This window comes from Oreochromis aureus, linkage group 3 (genome assembly GCF_013358895.1).
Source record: "Oreochromis aureus strain Israel breed Guangdong linkage group 3, ZZ_aureus, whole genome shotgun sequence".
Taxonomy (NCBI): domain Eukaryota; kingdom Metazoa; phylum Chordata; class Actinopteri; order Cichliformes; family Cichlidae; genus Oreochromis; species Oreochromis aureus.
Genome location: NC_052944.1, coordinates 14,911,571 through 14,926,427, shown reverse-complemented (window position 1 = coordinate 14,926,427; position 14,857 = coordinate 14,911,571). Strand labels below are relative to the sequence as shown.

Here is a 14,857-nt window from a genome sequence, read left to right as displayed (position 1 = left end):
GTGCACTGACTTGCAAGGCTCTTCCACACGCAGACACACATGCGCTTGCGCACTCACACATACACACCCCGTCTTGCTCAACAGGTCAGGATGTTTCACAAGTTGCGACCTGCACATCAAGGATATGTCTGCGTGCATTATCACTGGTGTTGAGTCTGTGTGTTAGAGTGCAAAAATGTTAACTGTTAAGGACACGCGCGCGCACACACAGTCCGCAGACCAACTTGTAGACTCATTTCTGTGGTCTCCAAGGAGTCACCATGGCAAAGGCAGAATGAAACCATGGCCTGTGGGAGAGAAGACATGTGCGTGCGCACATAAATGTGTGTCCTACAGACCCAGAAGTGGTTTATTCCCCCAGGAAGCAAGTTATTCTCCACAGGCCAATTAGAGGACAAGGTTTGAGACAGAGTTTAATCCAATTGGTCCAACACTTCTGACCTTTAATACTCGCAACCAATCCCGGGGGAGGAGACGGTCTGCAGGGTGGTAATAATGACATAGGAATCAGGAAGGGACGAGTTTAAATACTTTGAAATGTTTTTGCTGTTATGTTGGACAGAGCGTACAGTATGAGCAGAACACGGAAAAGGAACGAAAATGACATGTTTGACAACATAAACGAGTGCAGACTCATGCAAAGGACAACACAACTGGAGACACAAATGCTTTATATTTTTCACTGATGAAATCATAAAACAGATTCATAAGGTTTCTAAAGCAAAAGGGCGAGGATAAAAAGAAGTGACATAGTGACATGGATGAAGTCAAAACAGCTTTGGGGAACGAGTGTGGGACTAAACAAATATTTACACAAGACGATGCATGCATCCTCCCGTGTGTTTATGGCTGGATTTACGACCACGCTCCCCTCCTCCTGTTTGACCCTTCCATTTTTGTCTCCCCTCGTCACCTCGAGGCTAAGTTAAGGGTGTAATTGTTGGCAGTCGCTATTACAGAGTACCTCTTTTTCACTCATTTCTGTCTGTTTTTCACTCGTTTGCATGTGCGTGCATGCGTTCATGTGTGTATATATTTGTGCCGCGGCATCAAACATGCAAATATTCTCCAAAGATCTGTCCTCGCTGTGTGTGTGCGCGCAGAGTCCTTTGCCATTTTCTGTCTTCCGTCACCCGCACAATTCATATGTCACTGCTTGTGTCTTGTGTCTAGAGAAGCGGCGGAGTCTGATGAAAGATAAATAAAAGAGGTTTTAATGGAACGAGGTAGACGGAGCATGAGCTTTTTGCCTGAGGAATTAATTTCTGCACAGGCTTTTATTCAAGTTTTTTCTCTTTCTCCCACACTGCTCCATGCAAGAGCAGCAGACTTTTGTTCTATCAGCATTTCTGTTCGCTGCATCTTACATAAACTGCTAACAGCAGTAAATAATATGTTTAAAACCCGTATGTGACACGAGAGCGGTGGTGCGTAAGGAGGCTCGGCCACCGTTATTGGTTAAAGCAGGTTTTCCAATACAGATTTTGATAATCCAAAAAAACAAAAACCTCCTAATAACTAATAAAAATAGATTCAGAACCACCAGAAACACATGTGATCATTTCACCCAAATTTCTCTTTGATGAATGGATGCACTTTATTTTAATCAGTCCAGCTCTCTGCACAGAGAGTGTAAGGGCTTTTATTTGTGCTGCATGGATCCTGTGTATTAGATCTGTTTTCTTCTATTTATTTCTATGAGTCCACCCAGTATTTCTTGACTTAAAATCACGTATCACATCAGAAGCCCTCAGTCAGGGAAACAATATGATATGTGCGCATGACACTGTGTAGAAACAGATGAACTTACATCTCACAATTTCCTCTTTCCCCACCCGTTTAATAGGCTGACTGATAAAGATTAGTTGTCCTGCACGCACACACTTTCACTGAGTACGTGATAACACAAATCATTTGATATTCCTCTCTCCCGTAGGATGTCGAGATTTTGGACATCAGTTACATCAGGGACACCAGAACGGGAAAGTATGCCAAACAGCCAAAGGTTGGTAATATTTGTTTATGCCTCTGTGGGAGAAAAGAGGGGGGGGGGGGACAGAAGCTGTCACCTCCTGCAGTCGATTACTTTGTCCCCTGACCACAAATGTGATGCTCAAATGTGACTGTTGCCAAACGATGCATGTGCGTTTCCTCTCTCAGCTGATGGTGCAAAGGTGACGGAGTGCTAATGAGGCTGTTGACAGATGGACTATCAGACAGGAAGTGATATAACCAGCGACTGTTAGTGAGGAAGTCATTGTGTAAGAGCCTAGATCTGACCAAGGCAGAGTGTGAAATATGGGCGCGTATTAGCGGTAAACAATTCAAACACAGAGATGTGTGGCGAGTTCATTCTGCACGTTAAAGTGTTTATTATACATGGTTCTTGAAATGGTAAGATAAAGTCTTGTTTTTTACGTCATACTGTGGTTATAGTATGAAAAGTACAACATTAAAAAAATATTGACTAAACCTGCTATAATCAGTGGATGATATCTCTGTTATTAAAGAGCCTTCTCATAATTCATGGTTGCACTTCCTCTCATGTTAGCATCTGTGAATCTAGGAAACCATCAGCTACTGTACGACACCTTTTGAGATTTACAATCTGGGGTGAGACTTCCTGATTTGGTCTCCATGTGAAGTATTTACCTGCTTCCAACCAAATCCTGCTCGAATTTGTGCCCCTTACCTACAGATTCTGTATTTTCATATGTTGACATGTGAACATTAGTAGTATGGACGCCGTCTTTGAGCATTTTGCGTGTTTCTTTAGCACTATATTCCCTATAAACAGTCTATAAAGAGTGCTCCTGGCTAATGTATTTAACTGAAATGAAAGAGAGACATGATGGCGCAAGAGTGATCTATAATTGACAGAAAGCCATTGAGTGTTAGAGAGAGTTGGTGGAGGGAACACAGGGGTGGGCTAAAAAGGAGGAAAGAGTCGTTTGGTTAATTAGATCAGGGCGCTACACCGCATGCATCACATTTAATATCCTCAGGAGATGGAGACACGGACGAGTTTTATCTGTCTGCTCAGTGTTCAGATCATTGTTGAATTTGCTAGATTGTGTGTGTGTGTGTGTGTGTAATGAAACATCCTGAAAAAGCATAAATATCTTTGTGTGCCAGGACGTAAAGGTGAAAGAAGTGCTGGGCCTTACTAAGGAGGAGAATGGAGAAGGGAAGCTGTTAACCGTCGTCTATGGCAATGACCTGGTCAACGTTTCCTTCCTCAACTTCCAGGCCATGCAAGAGGATGTAGCGAAGGTAACCACAATTCTTAACTAACTTAACTGTCCAAATAATTTATAGTTTAATGTATTTCCTCCTTTTCTTTTCCTCCTTTCCATCCTTACGTCCCCCACGGCACTCCTACCTGTGCAGCTGACTTTATTCCCTCAAGCCTTGAGCTGATTGCTTACTTTACTTTGACATAAAGGCGTGCGTATGTTTAGTAGCTAAAAACAGGGATTAATTCCTGTGTGTGTCTGCTACACTGTATATAGTAACTGTTTCACCAAGGTTTAACATGAGGTGAACAGTCAAACAACCGTCTTTTATCCTTTCATGTCTGTGTGTGTGTTTCCAGATTTGGACAGATGAGCTGTTCGCTTTGTCCACAAACATACTTTCCCAGAATGTATCACGGAACACCTTTCTTTACAAAGCGTAAGAGTTTGTGTGCGTCTCGTTTTACAATGCTGCTAATTTTCGACGATTAAAAAATACTCATACTTGACTGTTCTTTGTCTTTGTCAGGTACACGAAGTTAAAGCTTCAAGTGAACCAGGAAGGGAAGATTCCAGTGAAGAAGTGAGTACCACCCTTGCCAACCACGTTTTAAACTGGGCCTCACTTCTTCTTTCTTTTCCTCTTCTTTGTCTCTCTTCCACTTTCTCTCTTGCCTCTTTTATAGTGACTCTGATTTTTTTTTTTATGTTTACAATCATTTCTTAGGTTTTTGACTCTTTTTGCTTGTACGCGTCACTGTAAACATTTGATCTGAATGTGATTTTGTACTTTGTCTTTTAGTGTCATCAAGATGTTTTCTGATAAAAAGAGAGTGGAGACAGCTCTGGAGCAATGTGGCCTCATTAACAACAAGGTAATCACTCAATAAAATCACTGATCACATGGCTAGTCGACATATGGGTTTGGTGAACTGGTGTATGCATCGAGAATGGGTGAAATGAACTGAACTGCGGGGGCGTTGCATATAGTTGTGTTCTTGGTGTGTCTTTGCAGTGCAAGGAAGGCAACAAAAGTTTGCAGGCCCGTAGAAGAGTAGCAATAAAAGAAAATAGTACGATTTCAGTGGGTTACGGGACAAGACATAACACGTAAAATGCTTGTTTGTGGATTTTGTTACAGAGAGAGGCTAGCTGCTGCCTGTCCTCTTACACAACAGTTAACATGCTGCTCTTAGAGGCACGTTTATATTCAAATGATATTGGCCACACAGTTTTAAACACAGTATCCAACATTTCTAGCTTTTATCTGTAGCCACATGTTACCCTGAGTTAAAAAAAACACTTAGCAAGCTAACATACAAATGTAAATCCTTTGTTGTACATAAAATAACTGCATTAATAAAATATAAATTGATGAAACAGTTTAATAATGCAGTGAAAGCACTGAAAATACAGGTGAAATCATTCAAACTAATAAATGAACAGGTAAACTGGCTGCTTCAGCTACTACATATAGCTAGCTAAACATAGTATAGCTAGCTAACTGACTAGCTTTGATCACTGCAACTTGTACGTAGTGTTTTGCTAAACTTTAAGTAATTGTTACGTAAAATGCAACTCTTTCTCTTACAGTACTTTCTTTTACACCCAATAAAAACCTCTTGAAGTTCATTTTAGCAACAATGCACATAAACCAATTTACACAACAAACTAAAGAATGCCATGAATGTGGTTTTCTCGACAGTGTGCCTGCGGTTAAAATGTTAATCATGGTATCAAGCTTTCTACTAAAACTCTGCTTTCTAAAACAACTTTCTGCTAATCTTTGCTTGTATCTGCTGTGTACAGTACCTCAGCCCTGTGGGTTTGAGGTAAAATTAGTTTTTTTTTAATTTCTTTTTAAATTCTTTTTTGATGAGTCAGTGCAATCTTTCCTAAAATCAGTTTGAAGTCACAAGACTTTTTTTTTTTTCTTGAAGAGATACCAGATTGTGCAAAATGTGCTGTCAGCATTTCCCTTTAGATTGCTGTATTCTGGAGCCTCCTGCTGGTTACTCCAAGCAATGCAGCTTATGAAAGCCTGTTAATATTCTCTCTAGACAATAGGACATAGCAATGTAATGTGATGCTGTCTGTTGTTTATTAACTCATAAATGTGTGTGCTTGAGGCAGAGCCTGTTTATAAAATCAAATCTGGTTTTTTGCTTCAGTCAGAGGGAATAAAGCCAGATGAATTCACCTGGGACGCCTTCCAGAAGCTTCTCGACAACTTATGTCTTCGGCCTGAGATACAGAGCATCTTTGAGGAAAGGTGCGCTCTAAGGACGCTCTAGTTATAGTCTTAGGATTCCTAGTAAACCTCTTGCGTACGTGTTATACACTCGGACTCTTATTTTCTCTCTGCTCCAGTGGCTCCAAGAGGAAGCCGTTCATCTCTTTGGACCAGCTAATGGACTTCATTAACCGCAGGCAGAGAGACTCCAGACTAAACGAGGTGCTCTACCCCCCGCTGAAAAGAGACCAAGTCCGACAGATCATGGAGAAATATGAGACCAACACCAGTCAGCTGGAGAGAGGTCTGTAACTCTCTGTGTGGCATCAGGCTTTTATTCAGAGCTGGATCGGTGGATATGATTGGTTGTTTTTAAAACTGACCTATTACAATTTCGTGTCTCTCTCCTCAATCACGCATGTTATTTAAAGTGCTGTATGCAGTATAATTCTTGATGAAGCAATAGCAGGCCAAAACACGTTGGTCAAGTACTAAGGCTGTTCTTTATCTGTGGATAAAACATATTAATAAACCTGTGAACAAATGAGCGGCACGGCCATAACTATGTTAATCCGCGATCTGCGAGATGATTTGCTGTCCTGCCTGCAGCGATCGCATCTGGCTGCCCTCTGCGCCTGTTGATGCCTCTCCTAAGAACAGTTGGGATGTTTCCGGCTGTTTTGAAACACTGTCATCGTGTCCTTTCTTGCAGACCAAATCAGTTTGCAGGCGTTCAGTCGGTATCTGGGAGGAGAGGAAAACACCATCGTACCTCCAGAGAGGCTGGACATCATCGACGACATGAACCAACCGCTCTCTCACTACTTTATCAACTCGTCACACAACACGTACCTCACAGGTGTGACATGTAAACGGCATGCATGCAAGTGTAATGGTTCATTTGCTTGGCGCCTTTTGGTTTTGAACCCATAGCTCTTCTCGTATCTTAGTGGGCCAGCTGACCGGGAATTCTTCGGTGGAGATGTATAGGCAGGTGCTGCTCACCGGTTGTCGCTGTATTGAGCTGGACTGCTGGAAGGGCCGACCACAAGATGAAGAGCCCTACATCACCCACGGGTTCACCATGACCACTGAGATCCCCTTTAAGGTGGGAGCTGCTGCAGAAATGTCACAGGCGCTATCCTGCTCTCTTTGACGTTTTTGGTTTCCTCTTGATCAGCTTGATCAGTTGCAGTTTTGTATCATTTGTTACTCTTGTAAAAGATTTACTGTGCAGTCATTTTGCAACAAACAAAAATGATGCTGAGGGATTGTGTCCAGTTTTGAGTTTTTATCATTCTTTTCTTGACTGCAGGAAGTGATTGAAGCCATAGCAGAGAGTGCTTTCAAGACCTCGCCATACCCCGTCATCCTGTCCTTTGAAAACCACGTAGATTCGTAAGTTGCACGTCGGTGTGTTTTGTCAGGAGTATTCAGATGATTTGGTCTTCTGCAGACTCTTTGCATTAGGGATAAGTACAGCACGCTTTAGTTCAGGTTATTTAATACCAGACCAGATGCAAATCCAATCCTTTGAAGGAAATGCTCACTCTGTAACATGTGCGGTGTTCAGTGTGCAAAACATTCCTAAACCAATGACGGGTTTTATTGGTTTAATGATTTTTAGGACACTAAACCAACCAACCATTTCCTCTGTCCTTTCAGAGCAAAGCAGCAGGCTAAGATGGCAGAGTACTGCAGGACAATATTTGGAGATGCGCTGCTCATCGAGCCATTGGAGAAATATCCAGTAAGTCATATCTGATATGGATGCTGAGCTTTTGCCTCAATTTGCTGCTGCCACACTTGTAAAAGTTAAAAAGTCCGAATTACTCCAGATGCCTGAACAGATCAGGTCACTGCTGGGCTGAAAAATTTGAAGCTCCCCCCGTTTACCCAGATAGAACACAAAGTTTCTAAACTCTGCACACAGTGAACAGTGTATTAGCAAAGACAGATAACAGGGTTCTAGCTGTTTCATTTGTACTCAGCCTTTTTAATGGGGTTTATAATGACAGGTAACATCTCACGAGCCTGAACGTAGCTCTAGTGTATGACTTGAAGACGTCCATTTATACCAGGTAGTCAATGATCAGCCTAGATTTGAATCTTTAGCCATGCATTTGTTTTATAATCTACTCAGTGAGGGGGTTCAGATAAAGACAAAACAGCAAAAACGATAGAGCATCATCTTGGTATATACTGCACTTGATGGTGCTATAGGCTAGAAGTTGGCTTTTGATGTTTTTCCACAGCTACAATGAGTTTTTAAATGATGATTAGCTGCACCCTCATGTAGTTCCACATTCCACATGCGTTGGGGGTTTAGGTCATGTGTTTGGTTTTTTTCGGTCTAGTTTTGGATGATCGCTCTTTCTCTGTCTTTCTGAGTCTCTCTGTTTCTCTAAAAACATACAATTTGTCCCTTTTTATTTATATAACAGCTTTGAAGTTTTTTAGTTTTTTTTTTTTTTTTTAATGATTACATTTGCTGTTCCTCAGGGCAAATTATTGAGACACTAACATCGTTTTTACTCGTCTGTCATGGTGTTACTCAACTTCCAAACCATCAAATACGATTGCACACCTTGTGATATGCCGATCAGCTTGTGATCCAACCCGTCATGCTTCGCTTTTGGTTTCACAACGCACAAACAAACAAACAAACAAACAAATAATCCCGCAAATTTTAAGAAATATCAGCTGGTCCCAACTGATGGCCTATAAAAAAGCGTTGTACATCTCATCATGGGTAAAGCCAATGAGCTCTCTCACAACCTTAATGTTGCAAAACATACTAATGGCACTGGTTACAGAACAATTTCTAAACTATTGAAGGTTCAAGCACTGTTGAGGCCATAATCCAGAAGTGGAAATAACATCATTTCACCATAAACCAGCAACGACCAGGTGGTCTCCACAAGATCTACAGAAAGACCTGCAATCAGGAGGCAACATTGTTTCAAAGAAAACCATAAATAATGCAGTCAACCGCCATGCCCTGTATGCACACTCATCATACAAGGCTGAAGAAGCACGTTTAAAGTTTGCTGAACAACATTTAGACAAGCCTGTGAAATACTGGGAGAATATGGTCTTGTCAGATGGGAGCAAAATTGAACCCTTTGGATGCAATAAGACACACCATGTCTGGAGGTCAAAGGCACTGCATTTCACCATGAAAACACCACACCAAGAGTGAAGTTTGGAGATGTGAACATCACGGTGTTGTTCTAGCAAGCAGCACTGGCAAGCTTCAGATAAAAGGAAGCTAACAAGGAAGGATGGGTGAATGGAAAATGTATCAAGACATTCTTGATTAAGAATCTGCTGCCATCTGCTAGGGTGATGATGATGATGAAATGAGGATTGATGTTGCAGCAAGACAATGATCCAAAACACACAGCCAAAGAAACTTAATTTGTTTCAGAGACAGAAAATCAAGCTGGTAGAACGGCCCGGCCAATCACCTGACCCGAATCCAATTTAAAAAATCAGGATTTGAAGAGTGTTTGTGTGGATGAATGGGCCAAAATCACACCTTAGCAAAGCATGCGACTAGTTTCTCCATACAGGAGGCTTTTGTTCAGTATTAAATACATTCAGTAAGCGCATTCAACACTTTTTCCCTGGGCCGACATCTGGTGAGAATTTCACGTCAATAGCACCTTTAGAGATATATTTACTTAGAAAATTGGAGGAGTTTTCAACGCTTATTTTAGTCGCTGCATTTCTAGTTTCAAGAGTCATAGAGACCAGTTTAACATTACCAAACTGTTGAAAACTGCGACCTTGTTTGCTTTGCTTCTTTTAGCGCAGACTCATTATTCATCTCAGATAAAGGCACATGTGCTTCTTTTTATCGCTCAGCTCATTCAGTCAAGTAAAGATAAGAAAAGATGCTTTATTTATCCCCAAAGCTGGAAAATTACTGTCACATCAGCTAAAACGTTAACCGTAGAACAGCTCGAAGTAAAGTAGAATAGCTTGCAAGAAAAGCAAAAACCAAAACAATACAATATGATAAAGGAAAAGAGCTCAACAGGGCAAAACTTCCAGAAAAGAAGGAGCACAAAAATCTTATTTTCTGGTCAGAGGGCCCTATATTATTCTCTTCCCCTCTGACAGCATGGTGTTATCTTTGTGATTTTAGCTGAGCGAAGGTCAGCTGCTGCCTTCGCCGCAGGAATTGATGGGGAAGATTCTTATCAAAAACAAGAAGAAACATCACCACCACCGACCCTCTGAGAGTGGCAGCATAAGGCGCAAAGAGCCAGGGGAGCAGTCTTCGCCTCACAACGGTAAAGTGCAGGCAACCACCTGTTCTCCCCTGCTGGGATAATAACATCAACTTAGCCTTTATATATGATGATGATGGTAAATGATTGTAACTGAAAACGAGGTTGATGTAGACGATCAAAAGAATTCCTGTTAAACTGATAGTTTGCTGTTGCATGTGTAGACTGCCCTCTGACAGAAGAGGCAAGCCAACTCCTGTCCAATGGAGAGGAAAAGCTGGCTGAAAGGATGGTGAAAGACTCCGAGCCTCGGAAGTCCATTGGTGGGTTGAAGAAACAAAGGATCCCAGCACATTGTAAAAGTTGTCTTATGTAAAGTTACTTTTTTTAATCACACCCTACCAGGAGGTGAAGGAGAAAGCGAGGAGGAGGAGGAGGACGAGTTGGTGGCAGAGCTGAAAAAACCAAACTCCGACGAGGTAGGTGCCGTCAAGAGGACTGATGGATTGTTTGACTAGCTGGTATTAGGCTGCTTTATGGATTAGTGGTATCTGCTTCCTGCAGGGTACCGCCAGCAGCGAGGCGAACGCCACGGAGGAGATGTCAAATCTCGTCAACTACATTGAACCCGTCAAATTTAAGACCTTTGAATGGGCAGCTAGTAAGTGTGTGTGTGAGTCTGTGTGTGCGTGCTTAACGGAAAAGGAAGGATGCATTCACTTTATCAGGCAAAAACTGCGAGTGAGAGGAGCAGCTGTGTTTATGGTGTAGCTCATTAGCCAAACAGACTCACTCACAGGTAGCATCATCTCGTCACATGTTATTCTGACTTGTTTTATTTCCCCCTCTGCTTCTCATTTCTTTCAACAGAGAGGAAGAGGTTCTTTGAGATGTCATCGTTTGTTGAAACCAAAGGCATGGATGCCCTGAAGAGCTTCCCTATAGAGTTTGTTGAGTATCCTTGCAAGCTTAAAAGTTCAAAAGTGGTAAAAAGGAGTATTTGGGCAAGGTTTAAAAAGTAACATTTATGGTTGCATGAGAATTTACTCGCTGAATTATTATTTACTGGGTGTACTGACTTTCTCAAATCTTAGGAATAAAGATTAAACGCACAAAAACCACTGGTAGGCATACTTCCCTGTCTGTGTAGTCAGGCAGGCTAGCTTTTCTCCCTCATTTCTAATCTTCGTGCTTCAAGTTAACCGCCCATCAGCTGTAGCCTCAGCTTTAGCGGACATTGAAAATAGTATCAGTTTTCTCATCTGACTCTAGAAAATCAACCAAACAACTGTGTTTCTCTAAATATCAGCTGCACTGTCGGTCCTTCTCAACAGTTTTTGACATTATTGATGGAGGAAAATGTCTCATCTGGTTTTGATCTCGACCTTAGACCAAACACCAGTGACTCCTTTTTTCTAGTGTGGTTTACAGTGTGCAATAAATAAATAGTCTCTGCACATGTGCAACACTCTACCTCTGTATACAGTGTTAATCCTTAGCAGGACTCCTCCAGGTACAATAAGAACCAGCTGAGCCGAATCTATCCTAAAGGAACGAGAGTAGACAGCTCCAACTACATGCCTCAGCTTTTCTGGAACGTCGGATGCCAGATGGTGGCGCTAAACTTCCAGACACTTGGTGAGTTGTGCTACTTTTAGTCTTGGACATAAAGAAACTGGATGTGTTTAAAAGTTAAGCCTAAACTGTAAGACAGCAAACCCCTTGCATTCACATCATGGAACACATTGGGACTAACTTGGAATGCCAAAAAGACTCATGTATTCAAACCCTAACCCAAAAAATATTGATGATGTCCTATAACTTCAAGCTATCCTGATTTGACATGGAGCTACTTTTATACATGCTTTACATGCAATGGGACTCAGAGTGGACAACAAATCTTCATGCCACGCACACAAACATTGTCCCCCAGCACAGGCTGAAGCCACTCCATCGTAGTGTTTGCTTGGATTGAACTGCCACCTAAGTATGGGCAACCCATTTTTTACTGGCCTTAATGGTGACAAATTCAACCGGCCTAAAATTAATCTTTGAGGGAAAAGATGCAAAATAAACCCTGCAAACACCTGGTGGCACCATCTAAACACTTTAACAGTTATTAATAGCTATGAATAATATGCATTTATCATTACTGGGGTTTATGTATTTGTACAGTTGTTTTAATTTGGTTGTCTTTCAAAGTCTTTAATCAATTAAAGGTTGACATTCTGATGCTGGTTGATACCAATATCTGCTCTGTTTTGTTCTTCCTTACTCTTAGACCTTCCTATGCAGCTGAACATGGGTGTGTTTGAGTATAATGGCGGGAGCGGATACCTGTTGAAGCCAGAGTTCATGAGAAGGACAGACAAACACTTTGACCCTTTCACAGAAAACATAGTAGACGGCATAGTCGCTAACACGGTCAAAATTAAAGTAAGACATATCTGAGTTCAGTATTTGCAATTTTGTTGCTCCTGTGAGTGAAAAAATGACAAATTTGCAACCCAACATCTACCAGGTGATCTCAGGCCAGTTCCTGACAGATAAGAAGGTTGGTGTGTATGTGGAAGTGGACATTTTTGGACTTCCAGCTGACACAAAAAGGAAGTACAGAACCAAAACATCTAATGGGAACTCGCTGGACCCTGTGTGGGATGATGAAATGTTTGTCTTTAACAAGGTAACAGACGAACAGAGCAGGGTTCACATATCTTTTAAACCTTTATCTCTTGCTCTCTAAACTTCTCTCGTGGTGTCAACACTCTCCAGGTGGTCCTCCCTACACTGGCCTCTCTGAGAATAGCTGTGTTTGAGGAAAACGGCAAGTTCATTGGACACCGGATTCTCCCTGTTTCGGCTATTAGGCCGGGTAAGGAAATAAACACTCTTGGCATCAAACAGTCACTATCGGAGGCCATCACTGATACTTTATTTGCACTCAGTGGGAACATCGTACATGGTCTTTTACCATCTGTACTAACGTCAGTTATTTATTTCTTCCTCCTTCTAGGCTACCATTACATCAACCTGAAGAATGAGCTAAACCAGCCGCTTATGCTGCCGTCACTTCTGGTTTACACTGAAGCTCAGGACTACATCCCTAATGAACACCAGGGTAATGACGCCATGCAAACATCACTCTGGATTAATACGTCACACAAACAGGCTAAAAATAAACTAGATCCACAAAGCTTTGAGGCATTTCTCTTTTCTTCTTGCATTCAGCAACTTTTGCCCAATATATCCACGACCTAGCTTTATAGATGACACTTTTAAAGAAGCACCTTTAAACAATAATTCGACAGGTTCTGTATTTGTAGCAGATTTAGCTGTGTGGTCACCTGACCACCCTAAAGATGACACTAGCCAGCACATGTTGGTGCATAGTTTTGTCTCTAGCCCACTTGAATATGAAGGTGTTTTATTATTTGGTCAAACCATGCTTCACAGTGTTTGGATCTGGATTTTTTAATTATTATTTTTTAATTACCTTCATTTTCTTTTTATGTATTGTATCTGTTGAGCAATAACTTTTTGTGGAAATACTTAGCAGACTTATGTAAGTCTCATACCTGTTTAGCTAAAAAAAAACAAAGTAGAAATAGAAATTGTTACCTTTAGCTAACTTTTAGCTAACACATTTGTCTTCTCTGTTTGTTGGCTAGTTGTTATGATATGATATACATGGCAACATGTGGCTTTAAAGGAACAATTTTAATAGTTTAAGGTTAGTTTTGAAACTCACTTATTTACTGTTTTTCTGAAATTAAACTGTTTACTCTACAGACATGAGTGGTATCACAGTTAGCAACCAGCTAGCCTAGCTTACCATGGCAAAATGGAGGGCAAAGGCTAGCATGACTCCCACAAACAGACTTAAAAAAAATGAATCTACCCTAAAAATGAAAACTATTCTCATATTATTATCTTGTCAGCCATGTTTACAGCACTATAAGTTACACTAACCTGTATATTGTTTCATGGATATCTGTGTGTGTCTTCAGAGTATGCAGAAGCTCTCACCAACCCTATTAAGCATATCAGTGAGAAGCACAAGAGAGAGACACAGCTAGCTAGTCTCTTAGAAGACAACAGTGAGGTGAGACAGGTATGTTGATCACATTAGTTCCCCCACACTCTATTTTTGCTTTCGCTTATACGCTTTTATTGTAGGTTTTAATTCATTACATGTCATTTTCACCCAGCCTCTCACCAACCAGCCCAAAGAAGGAGAGATCAAGAGAGAGTGTGAACTCATTCCAGGATTTGGAATCTCCTCCCCTTCCCTAACATCCCATCACGCCCCAAATGAAGATTCCCCTGATGTCATCAAGTTACCTGCACCAGGTAGAGTCACAAACCTTGTCTAAATGATTAAGTATATAGATTCTACAGACCTGCACATGTGTTTGCTTGTTATAGTTGCATCTATAGCGTAATATAAATTGTGATATCTTGAAACTGTATTGCTGTGTATTAGCACTGTGCAGTCTTGGTCCAAGACTCTATTATATGTTGAAATTACCTAACGAAATATGTTCACATATGTGTCTTTGATAAAGCTGTGAGATGACCTACTTTCACTGTGTGTGTAATTCATCCATGTCCGCTGTGTCAGTTTTTCACAAGTTAAAGCGTTAGGCTTTTCAAAATAAGACTTTTACAGTCCTTTTTTTCTAGCAGTGGCATCAAGTTCTGTTTATTTGCATCTGAGTCATTTGTCCATCATCCATTTCATGCGCCCTGTGTGTGTGTCTCCTCTTGTGTTTATTTCTCTTTGTGCGTAGTACAACCTCAGAAGGAGGACCTCATAGGTACTGTCCTAACAGGTAAGGTCATCCCAGCATATTCATTTCACTCATTTCACAGAAATCTCACACACAGCTAAGTGTGCAAAAATGATTTTATGGTCAGGCTGGCCAAGATGGAAACTGCAAGTTTACAGCAACATTTACGCTGGTTTGTGTGTTTGTCAGATGTCAAGGTTCAGTCTGTGGAGGAGCTGCAGCAGAATAAACATTATGAAAAGCTGCTTAAAAAACAAAGAAAAGAACTCAAAGAGCTGCGCAAGAAACATCTGAAGAAGGTACACACAGACGGATTTAATTATCGAAACTAGTAATTGAAGTATCAGTTTGTTGCTTGTT

At 41.2% G+C, this 14,857-nt stretch overlaps 1 protein-coding gene across 3 annotated transcripts in view; it reads left to right on the top strand.

Annotated features, from left to right (window-relative positions):
- plcb3 (phospholipase C, beta 3 (phosphatidylinositol-specific)) overlaps positions 1-14,857 on the top strand; it is a 54,648-nt gene that overhangs the window by 31,440 nt on the left and 8,351 nt on the right. For 2 of the 3 annotated variants that reach the window (XM_039609438.1, XM_039609439.1), the window contains exons 3-27: positions 1,937-2,005; positions 3,136-3,273; positions 3,596-3,675; positions 3,766-3,819; positions 4,039-4,111; positions 5,408-5,508; positions 5,607-5,773; positions 6,182-6,328; positions 6,420-6,577; positions 6,785-6,867; positions 7,135-7,219; positions 9,623-9,770; positions 9,932-10,030; positions 10,113-10,186; positions 10,272-10,368; positions 10,578-10,662; positions 11,221-11,345; positions 11,989-12,143; positions 12,229-12,390; positions 12,480-12,579; positions 12,721-12,825; positions 13,715-13,818; positions 13,916-14,057; positions 14,498-14,539; positions 14,687-14,796. In XM_039609438.1, the coding sequence (XP_039465372.1) occupies positions 1,937-2,005; positions 3,136-3,273; positions 3,596-3,675; positions 3,766-3,819; positions 4,039-4,111; positions 5,408-5,508; positions 5,607-5,773; positions 6,182-6,328; positions 6,420-6,577; positions 6,785-6,867; positions 7,135-7,219; positions 9,623-9,770; positions 9,932-10,030; positions 10,113-10,186; positions 10,272-10,368; positions 10,578-10,662; positions 11,221-11,345; positions 11,989-12,143; positions 12,229-12,390; positions 12,480-12,579; positions 12,721-12,825; positions 13,715-13,818; positions 13,916-14,057; positions 14,498-14,539; positions 14,687-14,796 (2,703 nt within the window). The remainder of the gene's footprint in view (positions 1-1,936; positions 2,006-3,135; positions 3,274-3,595; positions 3,676-3,765; positions 3,820-4,038; positions 4,112-5,407; positions 5,509-5,606; positions 5,774-6,181; positions 6,329-6,419; positions 6,578-6,784; positions 6,868-7,134; positions 7,220-9,622; positions 9,771-9,931; positions 10,031-10,112; positions 10,187-10,271; positions 10,369-10,577; positions 10,663-11,220; positions 11,346-11,988; positions 12,144-12,228; positions 12,391-12,479; positions 12,580-12,720; positions 12,826-13,714; positions 13,819-13,915; positions 14,058-14,497; positions 14,540-14,686; positions 14,797-14,857) is intronic. The other variant, XM_031736785.2, reaches the window with a different exon arrangement.